Here is a 21,974-nt window from a genome sequence, read left to right as displayed (position 1 = left end):
TGGCCAACATGGTGAAATCCCATCTCTACTAAAAATACAAAAATTAGCTGGGTGTCGTAGTGGGCACCTGTAATCCCAGCTACTCAGGAGGCTGAGGTAGGAGAATTGCTTGAACTCGGGAGGCGGAGGTTGCAGTGAGCCAAGATTGCATCACTGCATTCTAGCCTGGGTGACAGAGTGAGACTTCATCTCAAAAAAAAAAAAAAAAAAAAAAGACTTTTAGAGAGTAACTATATTTTCTTATGAAATTTCTCTAAAATAAATGAAAAATCTTCATCATCTCCTTTTCCTTTTTCTTTTTCTTAACTGAAACATAAATGGCTACCCAAAAATCTAGCCACCTGGCTTAGTGCTGCTTTTAATTACCCAAAGGACAATGTATTGAATATTTCTAAGTGTGTGACAAAGAATTTAAAAATTGTTTAATTTTGATTAGAAAACATGTGAATTGTGGTTGCCAAGACCTCTCATGAGACCAAGGTTCTGATATTTACTAACATAAATCGAGACAACGAAGAGACAATAGACCCTGGTTGTTGTAACTGATGTTGGCTGTCAGCTTAGGAATAAGCCTACTTTGTGTCATTATGCCTAGTGGGATACCATGAAATGGTCCCTTCTTTATTTATTTTTTTCAAATAAAAATAATGACTTGAGGCCGGGCATGGTGGCTCACGCCTATAATCCCAGCACTTTGTGAAGCTGAGGAGGGAGGATCACTTGAGTCCAAAAATTTGAGACCAGCCTGGGCAACATAGTGAGACCCTATCTTTACAAAAATTCAAAAAATTAGTTGGGCATGGTGGCATGTGCCTGTAGTCCCAGCCACTTGGGAGGCTTAGGTGGGAGGATTGCTTGGGCTCAGGAGCTTGAGGCAGCAGGGAGCTGTGGTTATGCCGCTGAACTCCAGCCTCGGTAGTAGAGTGAGGCCCTTCCTCAGAAAAAGAAGAAAAAGAAAAAGAATGACTTGGGAGGTCAAGTGATTTATTCAAGATTAGTGATAAACCATTTTAAAAAATAAAACATATTTTGACTTCTTGAGATTATGCCCATTTACTTCTTGGGGTTAAGGCATTAGGCACTTAAAAATATCAAAGGTTATGAAGTGTCTGGGCACAGTGGCTCATGCCTGTAATCCCAGTATTTTGGGAGGTTGAGGTAAGAGAATTGCTTGAGTTTAAGAGTTCAAGATCAGCCTGGGAAACAGTGAAACCCCGTCTCTGTTAAAAAGAGAAAAAGGTTGTGAAGCCTTATTCACATTTCTGAAGTTCAGATCTTGGGCTTTGACTGCCTGTGGGTCCAAATGGAGGTAGATGAGAGCCAGGGATGAGAGGAAGGGGCAGGGCAGTTGGTGAGATGCCACCAGGCTTGACAAACTTTTTCCATAAATGGCCAGATAGTAAATATTTTAGGCTTTCTGGGCCATATGGTGTCTGCTGAAACTACTCTCAAAAGCTGCCATAGAAAATACGTAAGCAATAGGTATGGCTGTGTTCCAGTAAAACTTCATTTACGAAAACAGGCGGTGGGCCAGATTTGGCTCACTAGCTGTAGTTTGCTGGGCCCTGGGTGAGCGAATCAAGCAGCAGAAAGCAGCAGTGCTTGAAAGTGGGTTCTGGACGGTCACCTTAGTGCATACCACTCCCTCTGGGTTGACTTCCTTTATGATGGTACAGGAGCTGGAGATGATTCTGAAGTCACTCCATACAATTAATGAAAATATTACTGTGAAGCTATTTCCCCAGAACAAAAAGCAGGAAAAGTGTCAATGACTCACTTACATTTAAACTCTTATTCATCAGATTGCAAAAATGCAGTGCTCAGACATTTCACAGAGTTCTGAATGACTTCCTGGGAGTGTTTACATTGTAAGATGGTTCCATTTCATACGTGGTCAGTGGGTTTTCATAAATAACATTTCTTTTTGGGATGTTGCAAATGCAAATTTTGCTGATGATATTAAGAGAAATTTTTCTTTTAGCTCTGTCTTCATGTGTTCCAATTTGGTAAATTTCTATGACAACCATCCCTACCCTGGCAATCTTGTACTAAGATGCTAATCTTTCTATTTTCAATGAACATTTTTAGAGGTATTTCACATTAAAAATAGTATCTTTGTGTTCTTCGGTTTCAAAAAGTCCAAGACAGGCTGGGCGCGGTGGCTCAGACCTGTAATCCCAGCACTTTGAAGGCCGAGGTGGACGGATCACGAGGTCAGGAGATGCAGACCATCCTGGCTAACACGGTGAAACCCCGTCTCTACTAAAAATACAAAAAAATTAGCCAGGCGTGGTGGCGGGCACCTGTAGTCCCAGCTACTCAGGAGGCTGAGGCAGGAGAATGGTGTGAACCCGGGAGGCGGAGCTTGCAGTGAGCCGAGATCGTGCCACTGCGCTCCAGCCTGGGTGACAGAGCGAGACTCCATATCAAAAAAAAAAAAAAAAGTCCAAGAGAATACTTGAGTATAAAACTCCGCTGGTATCCAGGCTAACTTTATTGACTATTTGCTTGTATCCTCAAATAGAACGTGAGCAACTTGAAGGCATGGCTAGCCTAGATTCCTCTGTGTTTTCTACAGGTACTTAGTCAATGTGTGAGTTGATCTGGGAATTATCCATTATGAAGGCAGATAATAGATTTTCTTGAAAGGCAAATAATTATCATGGACCAAATTCATACACAGGCCACACAAGTCTTAGAGCCTTTAGAATTAGAAAAGAATTCTGGGCCAGGCATGGTGGCTCATGCCTGTAATCCCAGCAATTTGGGAGGCTGAGATGAGAGGATTACTTGAAGCCAGGAGTTTGAAACCAGCCTGGGCAACAAAGCAAGACCCCATCTCTAAACAAAAAAAAAAAGAATTCTATTGCTTAGTTCTTAATTCTGTACCTTACCCTAGTGTAATTCTCCAACATTACTGAATAGTAAAATATAAAAGGGTTATGGTCAAGAAAAATTACATAAAAAGTATATATTTAGATACATTTAGTATGTAGCTATGTTGATACATAAATATTACAGATATCATTATATACACAACTATAGGTTTTTATATCTATATACTTACATATTCAACATATATATGCACCAAAAAGATGCATAGGAGAATGTCCACAGCTGCACTATTCAAAATAGCCCAAAACTAGAAACTACTTAATAATGCCCGTCTTTAGTAGAATTGATAAAGTGCGATATTCACACAGTGAAGTGCTATACAATAATGAGAATGACTGAAGTACAACTGAATGCAACAATATGGATGACTCTCACAAACATAATGTTGAGTAAGACAAGCCAGACACAAAACAATACATATAGGCATCATAGGATTCCATATGCTGGAAACACAAACACAGGCAAGCAAATTCATGCTGTTAGATGTCAGGAAAGTGAGTGGCTTAGGGGTTAGGATAGTGACTAGGAGACTTCAGGGTGCTGGTAATGCTCTGTTTGTTGATCCTGGTTACACATGTGTTCATTTTGTGAAAATTAACAGAGCCGATGCTTAGGCACGTTATTCTATGTGTATGCTACATTTCAATAACATTTTTAAATTTTAAAAAGTATTATGACTCTTAAATGATATAACATAACCGTAATTTTCATAGATTTCACTTCTTTAAGCAAGTAAAATTTATGGAAACAATGAAAATATGCAGAGAAATACCATACTTATGACGTCAATGACACCATTTTAAAAGAGAAACTTTGCTGTATTCTAGATATTTCTATTTGGTGAAAACTGAGATTTAAATCTTCTTTCAAACTAAAAGTTCACAGTGGTTAGAGATTTTTTTTGTACAGACATTCTGCAAAAGTACTTTGGTGGCATAAAACTCATGTCGTATGTGGTATAATGTGTTATTCAATATTTTGTTAAGAAACGTGTATCCATTACCTTTCATATTTTGATAAGCAATATTTTGGACATTGAAAAAATTTTCAATAATGTTTCCTTTATTTGTTGCTTTTAAAATTAGGAATTAATAATGAAGTTCCTTATGCATTAGATTTAATGGAAAGGTTTCACAAAAGGTAGGTTTTATAGGCAAATCTTTAAAAATTGAGGATTACTGGCATCTTTTCAATGATCGGTTTAGACATATCCACAAATGTCATCTATTATGCTTCCACATCCTCCTTTTTTTTTTTTTTTTGAGACAGAATCTCGCTTTTTTGCCCAGGCCAGAGTGCAGTGGTGGTATCTCGGCTTACTGCAAGCTTCGCCTCCCGGGTTCACGCCATTTTCCTGCCTCAGCCTCCTGAGTAGCTAGGACTACAGGCGCCCGCCACCGCGCCCAGCTAATTTTTTGTATTTTTTTAGTACAGACGGGGTTTCACCGTGTTAGCCAGGATGGTCTTGATCTCCTGACCTCATGATCCGCCTGCCTCGGCCTCCCAAAGTGCTGGGATTACAGGCGTGAGCCACCGCACCCAGCCCACAGCCTCCTTTTAACTCCTGCGCATCTGGTAAACCCCCAAGGAGGAAAGTCTAGAAAAGCAGCCTCTAGCTTTTTCAGTCAAGCCTGATGTTTCTAACCCAACTGAAACTATGGGCTAGCCATAGACATTCATTCTTCTGTATCCTGTCCACAGACAAATTGCCTTGCCTTTTAAGTGATGACTAGATGAGCCATTCGTTTGGCAAAACGCATTTCTCTGAGCAGATGTGTCGAGGCAATCAGTCCATCAAATAACTCAATCTTCCCTCTCAGTTTATTTATTTTTTATTTTCTGGCTCTCCTTCTGTTAGTTGACCTCACTGACAAGACAATGAACATAGGCTACACAAATCCTGTTCACCAGATGTCCCAAGGCCATCTGCAAGACTTACAACATAGATGCTATTTTGGAGTGCAATCTATTGTACACATTTTCTTTACAATGTGTTACTTCTGTCTTAAAGAAGGAACTAATGAAGCTGTTGGATTTAGTGGAGAAGATAAAAGGAAATGATTTTCTTCTTTGAACAGTCTTTGAAAATCTATTTGTGTTAGGGATGACATTTTGGTAATGATAAGGTTTGTCTTACGAGGTGTATGGAAGAATAGTATAGCAGGCTGGCTAACACCACAGCCTCTGGGATCAGGCTGGATCCAAATCCTGGACCTGACATTTCTAGCTGTGTGACTTTGAGGAAGTTATTTAACACTCTGGGACTCACTTTTTTCATATTATCATTCAGGCAACAGTAGCATGTCATAGATTTGTTGGGAGGGTCATACGACTTAGCTTGGCATAGAGTAAACGCTACACTTTAGGTAATATTCTCATGTTATATATTAGTATATATAACATATTTTAAGTTGCATATTTTCCCTTCATTGATTTAGGAAATACTTTTCAACATAGTAGCCAACACCTAGGCTCAAGCTATCCTCCCACCTCTGCCTCCCTAGGTGTTGGGATTACAGGCTTGAGCCACTGTGCCTGGCCAGAATGTTCCTGTTAAAATGTAAACCAGTTCATGTCACTCATCTGGACATAACTTTCCAAAAACTTCCTATCTCATTCAGAGAAAAAAGCCAAAGACTTTTAAAGGTGTATAGGTTTTCCTTGTTTACCCAGGACAGTCCTGGTTTATGCCTATTGTCCTGACATAATAGTGTCTCCCTTCACTCTCAAAATTGTCCTGTTTGGACAATAGATGATATAGTCACCATGCTATCAGGCCCTATGTGCTCTACCTCTCCCCTACTCTTGCTCCACCCTCATATCCTTGTGATCTCATTTGCCACGACTCTCTCTCTCCCACTCAACGACCATGGCCTCCTTGCTCTTCCTTTAACCCTCCAGGCACATTCCTGCCACAGGGCCTTTGCACTTGATGTTTCCTGTAACTGGAATGCTCTTACCTTACATAGCGGCATTGTTTGCTCCTTCATCCCTTCTTTTACTCAACTGTCACCTTGCATTGAGATCACCCACTCAATATCTCTCTTCTTTCCACTCCCTTTCCCCATTGTACTTATCTACTTAGCACTTATCTTACATACTATGTATTTACTTATTTTTTTCCCTTTTTGTCTTGCTCTTCTACCAGAATCCACAAGGGCAAGGATGTCTGTCTGTTTTGTTTGCTGCTATTTACCCAATGTCTTTATTGAATAAATGAAGAGCAGTTAGAGAATAAATACCTTATATTACTGAGTAAACAAGTGGTGAATGAGTTGCCATCTTTATTGCCTTCTAGTATAAATTTGATCTAAAATAACAGGAGTCTTATGTTTAGGGCAAGTATGAGATGCAAGATTTGACTTGCTTCCTTTCTTGGTACTAGTCTCCAAGGAAGTTGTTTTAAAAGTTGGAATGTCAATAAAACTCTTAGAGGTGTTTAAGTTCTGAGAAGCGACCTCTAAATGTGCACAATCTAAAATAATATTAAGTCTTTCTGAGGGCACATTTGATTTTAGGTTCCCGAGCCCAAGAACATTGAAGGCTTCAAACCTTCCAAATTTATTTATTTTATTTTTTTCCAGGTTGCTCTTCTGCAAAAACGTACCAAATTTAAATAGATGCTTCAGAGCATGCAGTTTTGTATAATATTTGATGTTCAAATTTAAACATAAGGCTACCAAAAATTAATGCTGAATGACACATTCAGTTTTATTATTAAATTTAATTTCAACCATTAACTTTTAATCTTAGGACAGTTTTTCCAATAAAAACTAGACCTAGTTAAAAATAAAATTGTAGATATAGAAAGCAGTAGTTCTAACTCCCAAGAGAATGTGGTAGATCCAGAAGGCAGTTGTAGAATTTCTGGCAGTATATCAAATTTATTTTGATGGAATTTCTTAGAACAGCCTTTATTTAACCACTCCAGTCTCAAAATCAACTTCAGAGACAACAAACTTGATTCCCCAGCCCCCTTCATTTTAGTTTGCACACTCTTTATACTAACTGTATATACTTTGTATAATAATCAAGCAACTCATAAGACTACCCTATAGAAATACTTCAGGATAAAATGGCCTGAACTTCTGCTTTTATTGATCAGAATGCTGGAACCAGAGCAACATTTACACACACACACAAGCACACACACACATACACAATGTATCATGCGAAAATTATTTTCTCAAACCTAAAACTTTCCTGCATCATTATTTTATGTTAAATTTAGAATATAGCAAACTCTTCCAATGAGCTAAATGAACACTTTGATGGGGGAATATCATCAGCCATGAATATATTTTCATCTCAACACCTTACTAACAAGAACAGGACTGAAACCATCTCTCCCTCCTCAGCCATGGGAACAGTCTTGCAGTGATGGACGGTTTCCACCCCCCATCACTGACGCGGGAATAACTGTGCTGTGAGCCAAATGCCGAGGGTTAGCAGAGTAACCTCACATGAGAATAATTATTTAACATGACCATGAGAGAAGGCAATGAGGTTCCCAGACACAGGAAACGAAAAGTCAGAAGGGGAGGTAGAGTTGGACAGGGTTCTGAAGCCTTTCCAGACAGCAACTTCCTTATAACAAACAGCAAATTGGCTAATAAATTTATCACTGTCATTTTATATGTACATATATTCTTAAGCTAGCTAGTTAGCATAATGTTTTGCAATGTACATATATCTTAGTATTGCCAGAAAAATCAACCTATTTCGTTTTCTCTCAAGAGCAAAAAAAAAAAAAAAAAAACTTCTGTGATATGAATGTTTATTTTGATATTCCAAATCACTTATAGGTTAATATTTCAATCAAAACTACAGTTACAACTATGCTTAAAGAATGCACAGAAATAGTTAACACAATGCCTGAACCATGAGACAAGAACTCTTGACCCCTAGAGACAAAGGGAAGGGGAAAATCATCTTGCTGTTATGTGCTGCTCTGCTTCCCACGAGCTTCTCACAGATTTATGGACCCTGAGACATTCTGATTTTCAGAAAAAAAGGTAGAAATTCAATAAACTCAATAAGCAGGTCTGCTTGTAGATCTGGAATTGCATGGGAGAAAAACATTCTAATAGAGGCAACTATAGTGCATTTTCTTTTTTCACTCATTTACCAAATATTTTTAAAGCTGGGCACAGGAGATATAGTGATAAATGAGAATGATGGCAGCATGCCTCAAGGAACTTGCAGACAGGCCAAGGAGCTGGGAAATACAATAGAGTATGTTTTAAGTGCCAGTACAGGCTTAATAAAGGGGGTCTTGGGAGTGGCACTACCCAGTTTGGATCATGGATACTTGCCAAAGAGATGAGTAAGCTAACATCCAAGGAATAAAGTGGAAGAAGCCAGAGAAGGCCTGAGGAAAAAATATTCCAGGTAGAAGGACCATATTCCAGGCAGAAGGACTCAGATAGATAGACCAGGTTAGCTGGAGTATAAAGAGGTAGCAGAAAAGCGTGGAAGGAGAGGTGCTCACAGAGGAGGCAGCGTCAGAGCTACCCTATGGGAAAACATCTAGCTGGAATACAATGCACCAGTGAGGAACAGAGATCTTGGTCAAGGGACACATTTTCTCTCTTAAAATTTAGAGAATGCAGTTTCTATAGCTAATTTTATGATGATAGCATGATTCTTGGAGTACATGAGAAAAGTGTGTTTTTATTTGCGTGATGATGCAGTAAAAGGGAAATATGCTTATCACACACAGAATTTGGTGGGTAACTTGACTAAGTTGGGGAATAGTATGTGCATACCACTGATAATGTCTTCTGCCTTGTCTATAAATGAAGAATCCCTTTGACAAATCATCATCATCGTCATCACCACCACCCCCCCACCATCATCATCATTTTAATTTGAATATCTCAGATTAATCTGATTTGAAGTTAATTTAAGAGGAAGGCCCTTATCAAATCAAACCATAACAACAAGCATTACTGAACATCTACTATGCTTGAGGCATCTAATCTGTAAGTTGTGACAATTTATTCTTAAGACACAATTTGCTGTGGTGATTTGATATGTCAAGAAGCAACTTTTGTAAAGCTGCCCCAGAAGGATGGATCCCAGTTGCACAAGATGTCAAAGGCTGTGTGAACATGGAGATAACTGGCTCTATGTGGATGTCTCTCATTTCCACATTGTTCAGATCCTCTGCCAGAGCAACATATTGAGAGTCTTGACTTTTCATTGCAAAATATTCGTGGTAATTTCATGCAGAAATAAGATGTGTTTATTTTTCATTGTTGTCCTCAATAAGGGGTGGTTGCTTAGGGTAGACAAAATTAGTAATCAACAGTTACTGGATTCTATCATTGTTGTTCTCACAGATCTGCTTTGTGCCACATGCTAAGTGGAGACATGATTTACATGGCATATTATCCATGGCATCAACTCCCTGCTATGCAAGTCAAAAGCGTCTATGGCAAGCCATTGGACTGTACCTCTTACTTCTTTCCCTTACTCCATCTCTCTCATACATACATTTCCCCGCATTCTTGTTTCTGCTTAAGAGATGAGGTACAGTGATATATGGAAATGTCTGTGTGTACATATGGCAGAGCTGTTATCCTGAAGCTACATGGTGCCAAGCCTTGGCTCATGTACAAATATCACTTGTAGGGCTTCCACTCTGTTCAAAATTATAACTCATCTCCCTATGGACAATACTCTATGGCATACATGTAATCTCATGAATCATTAAATAATACAATTATTAAATTCTATACTTCTCATCTATTTTGTCATCTAGTAATCAGGGGTTATTTTTGGTCTCCTAACATGGATACAATGTTTTAACTATTTTGCCATTCTAACAAATGTAAATATCCTATATACAGATTAATTTACTTGGCTAAGTTTTTGTTCTTCTTGAAAATTTAGGATATCAGATAATGTAATTTATTGACAAGAATGAATCCACCAGCAGTATGGGTTATAAGCTTGGGTATATGAAAAAATCTGCTAACTCCTTTCCTTTCCTCCTTCCTGCTTTTGTCAATCTTCTACTGCAATTAGTAATATTATCCTTTTTTTGAACAACTAAAAATCAGTTATCCTTTGATAATCTTAGAAATAGTTTTTTCTTCAACATTAGCATTTGCAAGGCCATTGCGTTTGAAAACCAAGAAGGCAACTGGCATTCATTGGCTTGCCTTGGTTCCTTCTGCCTTGCATTTTACTTTCTTAGATTGCTGAGTTTATTTTATCATCAGGTTGTGTGTGTGTGTGTGTGTATGTGTGTGTGTGAGTGTATGTAAGCAAGGGCTATAGGAACTTCTTTTCATCTTTTGGGTTATTTCTGTTTGATGCCACATATATAATTCTAGGCCTAGCTCATTTTTCAAACTAGGATCTGTAAATGCTTCAGCAGCAGCAATTCAGTGATTATATTCAGTCTCTTTGAGAATGTTATTTAGGGCAAAGTACGTTCCTTGGGGGTAGTGATAGCATTTTGACAGAGCTGAGCCATGCATGTTGGGAATTAGTAGGAAGGAGGTGAAGCATGGCCAAAGTGTGGAGGGCCTTGATTGCTAAACATGGATGACAAGGGGGACAGGTGGGAGCTCCTAGGTGCTTTTGTAGAAGCAGTGGCACTTGACAGATGGAAGCAAAGTCCCGGATATGTTATGGGGAAGAGGCTCTGAAGATATGGAGATCAATTAAGAAATTAAGAAATTTCTGAAAATTTAGGTGTGGAATGACCCCACCCCACCTTCCATGCCACAGGCCATCCGGAGCCACCAAGCAACAGCTACACAGGTTAATGACATCCGAAACAGCCAGCTGTTTGATATCTGTTGCATTACTTTTCAGTTGCATTTTATATCACATTGATCTGTGAAACTGTTTCAGTACAATCTTTTTCAAAGTGAGAGAAAGGGAATAAAACGTTAATAGGAAGAATACTTTATCATGCCTTCTTCTTTTTCTTGTAACATTATTACAGTCTTATCAGCAATTCTAGCTTGCCTCAGATATTAATACAATCTTTAAATGGTCTACTTCCACTTATGCTGACTCTGATATGACTCAAAGCAATGTTGTCTGTCTGGAGACACCTTAGAACTGAGCATAAAAGCAACTAAGAGTGGGTGATGAGAAATTTCGGAGTGGGTACAATGTATATTATTCTGGTGATGGATACCCTAAAAGCCTTGACTTCACCACTATGCAATATATACATGTAACAAAACTACACTTGCACCCCATAAATTTATACAAATTAAAAAAGAAAAGCAATTAATATAATTGTTAAACACAAAAATAGGTGTGATTCAAAACTCATCTTTCTTTGAAGAGCATATTAGATACTTTCAACTATTTATTCTTCTTTCCACCTAATCCTTCTAATAGTGAGGGAAATAAAGAAGGCTCACACATCCCTTTAACTGAATATTCTCCAACTGTATGCATTATTTTCATAGCTACATAAATGTAATGGTAAAGTGAGATGGACAGCTGCTACCTTGTCCTGCAATACAGAGGTAGTGAACTTGATATAGTTAGAGGAATCTATAGGTTTAATATGTGACAGACTCCAAAGCACCAGAATTTTACTGTGGGAGGCAGCTATGGGGGAAAGGGATGGGGGCCTGTGACTCACATTGCTTGGAAGAATCTCTTGAGTATCCTGGTTAGAAGTCAGAAGAATAGCAACATGTATGATCTCATGACCTAGAGAAGAGGATGACAGAAAGATGTGGAGATCGCTCCTAAATACTGTGAGGCTTTTTAGCACACTCCAGTGCTTTTTTTCTCTTTTCCTCTGGAAAAAGATTGAAATAACTGAAGAGTATTTTTTTTTTTAGTCTAAAGGTTTACTTTCTAAAATTAATGATAGTTAACTGACTCATTACATGAGTTTTGGAAAAACAGGAATTACACAAATGTACTCCTACCTATGATGTAAAAGTACCAGTCAAACTGTCCACATTATTCAGAACTACAGTAAGGTATACAAAGTATTGGATTCCCAGGAGGGGAGAACAATATGGTCAAATAAGAATATGTTAATTTTTATTCATTGCTAGGTGAATGTAAAGCAAAGTTTTATTTGCATTTTTACCAAATCTGGAGACATGCCTGATGATCTGACTTAAAAGGTTGCCATGGAATAGAAATGATGCTTAGTCTGGTGATTGGCAGTAGCAAGTAGAGATAGCAGGTATCCTTCCCAGCAGTTGTGGATATTGATTGGCTAAGAAGCTGCTTTGCACATGGTCAAATCTACATAGTGTGCTTCAAGGTGAACAGCAGCAGGGAGTTATTAATGCAGAGATGGTTAATTATTTTCTTGAGCCATGATGGGTTGGTTCGCTAGTTCATAAGTATGAATAATCAATGTTTGATACTCCACACTCTGGTGGCTGAAGAGTCAAAATTTGAATTTTCCAGTTTATCATTAAGGACAAATGTCAGGAGAAAGTCAAGTGGTTGTGTACACATAGTATTTCATAAAGAGAAAACTTTTTAAAAGAAAAGATTAAAGTTATGTAGCATATGCTAAACATTTTAAACCAATTATACATTTTCAATTTTGCATCATAGTTTAGTTCTAAATTCCTATTTAAAGCTCTAATAGAAAACACATGTATTTATGCTATCCTGTGGAAAGAGATGGCAATTTTTTGATTATTCTCTAATCTCTTCAATTTTGGAAACAGTGTATTGGTGTAATTTTGGGAAGTTTTTATTTGCAATGTCAAAATTGTAACCATTGTTTTCATCTATATTGTCAGATCACTGATTTTTCTGCTAGGGTAATATAATTTAATCACAGCTTAAGTGTACTTATTGGAAACTGAGAGATTACTGTTTTACTTAAAATGTGTTATATCTTCAACTGACAAAACTTGCTATTTAAAGTAATATTTCAGAATAATACCTCTTAGAATAGTTGCTTTCTATGCATAATACATAGAAGGAAAAAACAAGGCTGAAGAAAATACTCTTCCTGTGTTTAGAATAAACACATTTCATAAAATCTAGCATAGATCAGGCCATTTCATTTGAATTTTAGTATATTTGAATTCTTGCAGCAATTTTTCCCTCACAACAACTAGACCAAATATGGAATACCTAATTCCTTCAGCTTTAGTTTGTTTTGGGACTAAGTAGTATCTGATATAGTTTGGATGTTTGTCCCCTCCAAATCCCATGTTGAAATGTAATCCCCAATGTTGGAGGTAGGAACTGGTGGGAGGTGTCTGGCTCATGGGGGCAGATCTCCCATGAATGGCTTGGTGCTGTCCTTGTGTTAGTGAGTGATTCTCAAGACATCTGGTTGTTTGCAAGTGTGGTGCCTTGTCCCCTTCTCTCTTGCTCCTGCTTTTGCCATGTTACGTGCCTGCACCCCTTCCCCCTCTGCCATAATTGGAAGCTTCCTGAGGCCCTCACCAGAAGCAGATGCTGGAGCCATGCATGTACAGCGTACAGAGCCATGAGCCAATCAAATCTCTTTTCTTTATAAATTACCCAGCCGTTTTTTTTTTTTAATAGCAATGTAGAAATGGCCTAATACAGTCTGTAAGCAAGGTTAGTTATCTTCCTCTCACACTGAGGCACTGACTTTGTTGTGTTTTTTTTTGGTTCCTTACTGCCTAGCTCAGGGGTGGGCACACAGTGGGTGCTTGATAAATGCAGACTGAAGAAATGCAGGAGACCACAGTAAAGCAGGCCAATTTTAAGTAGTATTAGTTAGTAATGCTGCTCAGCAAGGTCAACACTGGCCTGCTATCATGTGGACCCCATTATCTCTAAGTCACCCAAATCACTGAGAAAAGCCAGGATGCCCTTTGGCTTTAATCATTAATCTAGACAGTCAAAAGAAAATAAATACCATTCATTTCAAGCTGGACTGTAGATATCTGGCTTTGGAACAGCATCATATTCAACAGGTAGCTAAACTCAAGGATATGTTTGTTTCAAGTATTTTCTGGGCCCAGTAGCTCTCACTCTGGAAATTGCATTTCATAAAAATCCAGGGATCTTGCCAAGACTGCCTATCCAACCAGCAAGCTCAGGGATGGCATGAGAATCCAAGTCATGAAACACCATGATTCTGAACCATCATCCCTGAAATACTATTTTGTTACAATCAAGATAGAAACTAAGGGTAACATAAGACAGATAATAAAATTTTTAAATCTTAAAACTAGTAGTTAGAAGATAGCAGAAATAGCTCTCCGTAAAAACACAGATAAAATTCCAAAGGTCAGAAAAGTCTGCAGCAACTCTCCATGTGGAATCAGAGCATGGGTTTAAACCTGCAAATACATTTGTGGTTACTTCCTACCTTAAATACATTGATAGGGAGATCAATGACCACATAGATAAGGTCTCCAAGGGCAAGACTGGCTATCAGCGCGTTGGGGCCATTCCTCATACATTTGTTCTGGTAAATGATCCTGAGCAGAGTTGCATTCCCCACCATTCCCACGATGAAAATAGTACAAGATATCACAGTGTTAATGTATTTGAAAGCTGAAGTAATTTTAGTCTGCTGTGGGCAATAGTTGTGCATTGAGCCATTGCTGGGTAGGACCAAATTAGTGGGTTGATGAGTGGTAACCAGGAAGCTGAGCTCTGTGCCACGAAAAGTGGTGAAATCATCCACATGGTTGCTTAGATTTGTGCCATATCTCTCAGGATTATCACTGATTACACATCCAACCAGTGCCAGCCAAAAGGATGCCCTGAGGCAATGGGTTTCCATCTTGAGGCAAATTTGAGGAAATATCTCTTATTGCACTTGTGCTGCTTTTACACCTTCACTCTTTTTTTCACCTGAAACAAAAGGAAAAATAATTTTTGTTACAAAACCCAGTTGCCAAAAAGATCATAACCAATGATTATTTATTGATTCAATTAAAATGCAGGATATATTTGGTGATTAGATAAGATGTATGTATATCAGGTTACCCTATGACAGAGCAAAACCAGAAAAAAACTAAAGCTCTATTAGGGCAAGCTCTATCTCCTCTATGTCAGTCTCCATCTCCATCTCTATCATCTCCATCATCTCCATCATCTCCGTCATCTCCGTCTCTGTCTCCGTCTCCATCTCCATTTCCATCTCTATCGCTATCTCTCTCTGTCTCTATTTCCATCTCTAGCTCTATCTCCATCTGCCTATCTCTCTAGCTTTGTCTCTCTCACTCATCTCTATACATAACTATACTTATATCTACATCATAATATGGATGAGGCTATGTCAGTTTTTCCTTTAAGTAGTAGTTACTTCTTTCTCTACATTCAGGCTGATAAGAATCTGAATTACAAAAATCTTCAAGAGTTGAGATACAAACATATTTTTTAATGAAAGAGAAAAGGCATTACATGCTGAGTAAAGGGTACAGAGTATTGAGGCATTAAATAAAATTATCGAATGTAAAAATTCAATCTTCTAAAATGTGTGCTGTCTTACATATGATAAATAATGAACATAGGAATAAAGTGCAGCACAGGTAGCCATCTAAACTGTTATGAAATGTTAATCAGAACTCCGGTTAATACCATTAACACATCTAACAATTTTAATTTCAATTAAGAATGAAATAATTGATAAAAACAAAACATTTGTTTTGAAAACCTTGATGATTAATATATAAAATCTAAATTTTCTACAGGAGTTTTTTTGCTTTTTCATTTCTCAGAAATTATCCTCACAATGCAGTATTTGTCGATGAATGAAATAGGAGTAATGAAATTTCCCAGGCTAGTCATAGTATTTGGTTTTCCAAGGGACATCTGTCCCCATGCTATCTTTTAACCATCCTATATAGCTACATTTATTTTATGCCAGTCACTGTACTCAGTACTATATGTGCATGATTCCCTGTAATCCATACAATGGACCTGTGGGGTAGATCCACGGTTCAATTTTGAAGATAGGGGAACAGAGGCCCAGGAGGGTGAGGCAGCTTGTCAAGGCCACAGGTGATGGGTGGCAACACTGCGATTCTAAGGCAGGTCAGTCCAACTCTGAGCCGGAGCTGTTAACCACTAAACCATCCTGTCTCTCATTCTCGTGCTTTATTTGTATGTAAAATATTTTAAAGAAGTCTCCAGAGTTTAGATGAAGCAATAGACTCAGGAGGGTGGTTAGACATTTTTAAAGACCATCTGGTGTGGTTTATCTATTTATTTATTTATTTTTAAGTCACTTGCAGAGAGCAAGTGGTCCTTCCTGTCCAGGAAGTCTAGGAGACCTTAATAAGGAATAATCAAAGATAACTAAAAATAGCTCATCCTATTTCAATATTTTATATATTTCCCTTTCTGTAGGCTTTTATGAATCTTCAAATGAAGACATAATCTGTTTATGCAATGGTGCGTGTACGTGTCTGTGATGTATATACCCAGGTCATAATTTAATCTTAAAAAAAATTGAGTCCTGGCTGGGTGTGGTGGCTCATGTCTATAATCTCAGCATTTTGGGAGGCCAAAGCAGGAGGATCGCTTGAGCCCAGGAGTTTGAAACTACCCTGGGCAACTTAGTGAGACCCTGTCTTTACAAAACATAAAAAAGATTAGACAGGCATGATGGCGTGTGCCTGTAGTCTCAGCTACTTGGGAGGCTGAGGTGGGAGAATCACTTGAGCCCAGGAGGTTAAGGCTGCAGGGAGCTATGATCGAGTCACTGCACTCCATCCTGAGCAGCAGAGTGAGACCCTGTCTTAAAAAAAAAAAAAAAAAAAAAATTAAATAAATAAAAAGTAAAAAAAAAAACTGAATCCTTTTTCTGAGTGTATTCAAGGTTGATATTAACCACTTTTAGGAATTTTGACAATTATCTTGGGAAATCAGTAAAGCTTAGGTTTGGCCAATATGTGGATAAAATAAGATTTATTCAAGTTGTATAGAAAGTATAGGGTATATATAAAGTGCAAGTATTGGATACTTTTGCCTTCCCCAGAGATTTCCCCCTGAACTCTGAAATAATAATAGTATTTACATATAGTAACTTACTATATATGTATCTGTTATCTGCCTTGAGCTTTACAACTCTAGGTAGGCAGGAGCAGTATCTCCATTTTACTTATAAGGAAACCGGAGTCTTGAAGAAGTATTTAGGTCAAGGTTTCAAAGCCAAGAAATGGCAGGACACAAAATTTTGCTTATAGGACTTGACTCACTCTGATTAAATGGGAAAAATATCAATTTTTCAAGGCTAGAGGCAGGCCATGTATTTGTCAGCTCTGACTAGACTTAATTATAAACAGTTTGCAGTTTTTTCCTGCTTCTTATAATCTGGAGTGAGTATCTGGCCAAAAATTGATAGACCTATGAAATGACACCATTTCCATTCCAAAGGGAAGACCAGGACTCCAAGAGAAAAGCTTCTTGTCATCCTCCTCTTTGGATCACAGATATGGGGGGAGAAGAAATATTTTCATATCTTGTGCTGTTTAGTGACTAACGTCTTCTAGCTTCCCAAATGAAAGGGAACCTTCATTAACAGCTTTCTTAAAAATGAGAGAGAGAAGGCCTTTTGCAGAAATGGAATGGCTCTCTGCTGGCTAAAGTCGGCTGGGAACTGACCTGTGAACTGACCTGGCTACGGTGGGTACTGCTGTACTCATCAGAGGTCTCGTGGTGCTTTGAACGTTAGCATGCTGGTCTGCTTGGTTAGCTGATTATGGCAGGAGGTAAGGCCAGCGCTGTGGGTTCTTAAAGCATGAGAGCCAGCTATCATTAAAAACCCCTTCCTTCCTCCTCCAACAATGACACCACCACAGAAATCATTTCTGATGACTTCTCTGTCAGCTCTCCACACATGTTAAGCTGCAAAACTAAGGGATACTTGGCAAAGGCCTGTGGGTGTCATATTATCATTGGCCGAAAAGTACAAAACCAAATGAAAGAAGCGCCTCAACTGCAGGTTCTTCCCAGGTGGGTCTGTAGCTCATTTCCAGGAATCTGAGTCAGGCTGTGCTTTGAATCATCAGTCATAATCAGTCATAGCGCTAGTGAAGCATCTCAGGTTCAGACCTGAAGGGCATGGTCTATAGATTCAGCATTCTTCCTGTTTGGAATCTGAGAGTTTGGGGAGTGCAAAAACTATTATTAAAAAAGAGGACTGAATCCTTATGCTTACACTTTAACTATTTAACATATGAGACTCTCAGGATCAAAGTTCACCTGTAATTGGTAATTTGGAAATTTAGACCTTATCAAAATGGCATGAGTTTAGAGCATTCAATTTACATGAAATGACTGCCAAGATGTTTCTCAATTAGCTAACACATAGACAACTACAGGTGGAGGAAAAAACAAGTAAAAGTAGGAACTTTCTACAAGTTTTCTGAGGTTTTGCTCTCCGGTTAAGAAATGAGCAACTCTCCTTAGAGACAACGCCTGACTTTAATATGCCTCCCACCCCCAGCTCTATCCGGGGAGAGCCATTAGGATGATGTAAACAGAGGGTGATTATCTAGAAGCAGCCCTTGTTTTCTGCACGTGAGAAGCAACAAGTGTCCTTTAAAGGAGAGCACAGAACAAAACGCCCAGACCTCCACAGGCAGGTTTCCAAAACTAGCTACACAGGGGGTTTTCCCAAACACCTCAGTCCCTCACACCGAGTGCCCTTGGCTACCCTTGGCATACCCAGACCCAGATGTGGGGGAGGAAAAGCAAGCCAGTAAGAAAAGGCTGTGGAGCCAACTTCACAAGTAGGCGCTGGAGCAAGCCACAGAGCTTGGTGTTCCTCAAAGTTCTTGCATGCCTGGGGAAAAGGGGTCACCCAGGGAAAACTATTGGGCTTCCTCTTCCTAAAACTCCGAATCCTAAATCCTAACGTGGGGAGGTGACGTTCCCCGAACCCTACACGTTCCCGGAGCGCACCCCTCACGGAAGGCGCCCGCCTCCCCGCGCGCCCTGGGGCAAGTGGGTGCCAGCCCTTGCTGCGACGGGTCGCCCAAGCTGCAGGGCGGTCGGACCAGAACGTTTCCAGCTCTCGTCTTCTCCCGCCCGAGGGGCCCAGGCAGGGTCTCCGCCATCCCCGCACCCGCCCCAGTCCCAGTCCCCGATAGGAAAGACTCGCACCGACCGTGGAGCTCGGCGGGCGCAGACAGCTGCCTGGTCCGCGCGGCGCCTGGGCCAGAGGAAGCCGGAGTCGGCGAGGGTGGGTGGCGCGGAGGGTGGCCGGTGTTCAGGGCTCCGGCGCGGCTGCGGCTCCGGCTGCACAGCTACCCCGGCTTCAGAAAACTTCCTGGGCACTGCTTCTCCGGGGGAGGTCTCGCTGGGACCCCAATCCCCGGCGACGAGCGGGTGGGATGGATGAAGCCTCTCCACCGCCTCTCCACAATCGTCAGACCAGCGGGATGACTGTACGCGCGCGCGAGGGCTCGCACGAAAAAGAAAACTCTGGAGGAACACGCCTCCAGTCTGTCCTCCCCGTCTCCTCCCAAAGCTCCAGACCTTCCACTCCACTCCGGGACCGCAAGAGCGTCCTAACCTTCCAGCTATCCTGGGACGCAGCCACTAAAAAGCACAAAGCTGCCGCCCCCTTCCAGGCCTTTTTTAACTATTTCCTTCCTGAAAGAAGAGGTGGGGGATGTGGAGGAGAGAGGGTAGAGTTTGACAGACAAGACTCAGAATTCCGAAAGGCCTTGCACAGGAACCCATCTTCTTAGTGCAGGCAGATTTGATCTGTGATGGAACAACTGGACACAGAGCCAGGGCCCACGGGTGGTTTCTTCTCCGTCTTCCCTGCACCCTTTGCTTGGCTTGCGTGCTCCTTCTTAAGCTTAGAGGCCGTTGAGGAGCCGAAGTGGACAGCAGTTTACTGGATCAGGTGGTTTGCTTCTGTCTTGTCCCTTGTAGCCAGCATCCCACGGCTACAGACCTCCAGCCCAGGGCAAAGAAGGAGTCTCAGGAGAGACTATGGAAGGTTCCAGTGCGTGGCTCTGTGAAACCTCAAGAAATTCAAACAATGAGGAAGCAGACCTTACAGAAAGTGGGTCTCAACATCTTTATCATGGCAAATACTTTATCCTAAATTGGGGGTGGAAGAGGAGATGAGGGACAAAGTCCACTGCCTGTGACATGTGAGTAAAAACTGGGGGCTCCTCAGGGAAGGCCTGCCTTGGAGTCCTTCAGTGCACTGCTAGAGTCAGCACATTGTAGAAGTGTGAGGTTGGAGCACTGGTCATGTTATATCCCATGCTGTTCCGGTTATCTGTTGCAGCTAAACAAATCACTGTAAAACGTAGTGGCTTAAAACAACAACACTCATTTACTCTGCTTATCAGTCTGCAGTGTGGGCAGAGCTTGTCTGGGACAGCTTGTTTTTGCTCCATGTAGCAGGGGCTGGAGGATCCACTTCCAAGATAGTTCACTTGCTTGGTGTTGAGTGTTAGTTTTTCTCCACGTGCGTCTCTCCACAAAGACTTGTGGAGACTTGTGGTTTGGGCTTCCTCACAGCATGGTGGCGGGGATCCAAGAGTGAATGTCCCCAGAGACAGAAAGTGGAAGCTGCCAGTTTGTTAAGGGCTGGGCCCAGAAACTGGCACCGTGTCATTTCTGCTCCATTCTATTAGTCAAGCAGTCACAAATCCCAGATTGAAGGTGAGGGTATATAGAGCCCAACCCTCAATGTGAGGAGTGTCAAAGAATTTAGGGACCATTTTGTAAAACCATCGAAGAGATCTACAGAAAACCACCACTGAAAGAGGCCTTAATAGTCATCTAGTAGGGTTAGACTAGGTATTACCCTGTGCATTAATCTTACAGCTTCTCTATGAGGGAGAATCAGCCAACCAGAATAATTAATAGCTTTTATAAGTGCCATCGTTTACATTAAAAAAAGGTGACCCCTTGGGCATGTGGCTTGGCAAGGTGACAATATTTTCGGGAAAGAAAAACTTACTGCTTCCTCCCAAAAGAGGCAGTTCACAACTTGGCCTATGAAACATGTGCTGGATTTCAGCCCTTATTCACTCTGTGGCCAGACACACTTGGACAGTGCATCACCTGCATATCTGAATGTGTCAGTCTGTCCAGTCTTTGCTAGAACACATCCATCAGGCCCTATCTCTTGAGAAAGCTGATCTCACTGTGGCGTAGGACTAGTTACTAAAAATTCTTCCTTCACACCTATTAGGATAGCCATTATAGTAAAACAAAAGCAAAAACAGCAAAGAACAAGTGTTGGCAAGAATGTTGAGAAATTGGAACCCTTGTGCATTGCCAGTCTGAACGTAAAATATAGTGTAGCAGCTGTGGAAAACAGCATGGCGGCCCTCCAAAAATTAAACATAAAATTACCCTATGATCCAGCAATTCTACTTTTTGGTATTTACCTAAATAATTGAAAGCAGAGTCTAAAACAGATATTTGTACACCCATGTTCATAGCAGCATTATTCAGAAAAGCCAAAAGGTGAAAACTAGCCAAAAGATGGAAACAATCCAAATATCCATCAATGGAAGAATGGATAAACAAAATGTGGTATATACATGTATGTATATGTATATAAATACATGTACATAACACAGAACATTATTCAGCTTTAAAAAAGAATGATATATGCTACCACATGGTTGAACGTTTAAGATATTATGTTAAGTGAAATAAGCCAGACACAAAAGGAAAGATAGATATTTTATGATCCCACTTAGATGAGGTACCTAGAATAGTTAAATTCATAGACACGGAAGGTAGAATAGTGATTACCAGGGGCTTGGAGGTGCCGAGGGGAGAATGGGGACTTACTGTTTCATACGTTTCAGAGATTTAGTTTGGGGTGATGAAAAAGTTCCAGTGACGGATGGTGATGATGGTTGCACAACAATGTGAATGTACTTAATGCCAATGAACTGTACACTTTGAAATGGTTTAAATGGTAAATTTATGTTATGTATCTATTACCATAATAAATTCTTCCCGACATCAAAATGAAATCTGCCTCTATACATTACCTGTTGATCTGCCCTCTAAATTCATAAAATGAGTTTACTGTCTCTTTTAAGATCTTTAAACATAAATAAGTGTATTTATGTGAATCATCAGCATAGACCTGCCTTTGTAAGAGAGTAGGATTGCCTCATTCTAGATGAGAA

General features: G+C 40.0%; 1 protein-coding gene across 2 annotated transcripts in view; it reads right to left on the bottom strand.

The window, feature by feature from the left end:
- The window catches only part of EDNRA (endothelin receptor type A), a 62,779-nt gene extending 42,896 nt beyond the window's left edge, over nt 1-19,883 (bottom strand). The window contains exons 1-2 of one of the 2 annotated variants that reach the window (XM_055276080.2): nt 18,962-19,883; nt 14,207-14,697 (exon numbers count right to left, since the gene is read on the bottom strand). In XM_055276080.2, the coding sequence (XP_055132055.1) occupies nt 14,207-14,626 (420 nt within the window). In that variant the 5' untranslated portion in view covers nt 14,627-14,697; nt 18,962-19,883. The remainder of the gene's footprint in view (nt 1-14,206; nt 14,698-18,961) is intronic. The other variant, XM_055276081.2, reaches the window with a different exon arrangement.
- Between the last annotated feature and the right edge of the window lie 2,091 nt (nt 19,884-21,974).

Source organism: Symphalangus syndactylus, chromosome 4 (genome assembly GCF_028878055.3).
Source record: "Symphalangus syndactylus isolate Jambi chromosome 4, NHGRI_mSymSyn1-v2.1_pri, whole genome shotgun sequence".
Taxonomy (NCBI): Eukaryota; Metazoa; Chordata; class Mammalia; order Primates; family Hylobatidae; genus Symphalangus; species Symphalangus syndactylus.
This window is presented reverse-complemented; position numbering and strand designations above follow the sequence as displayed.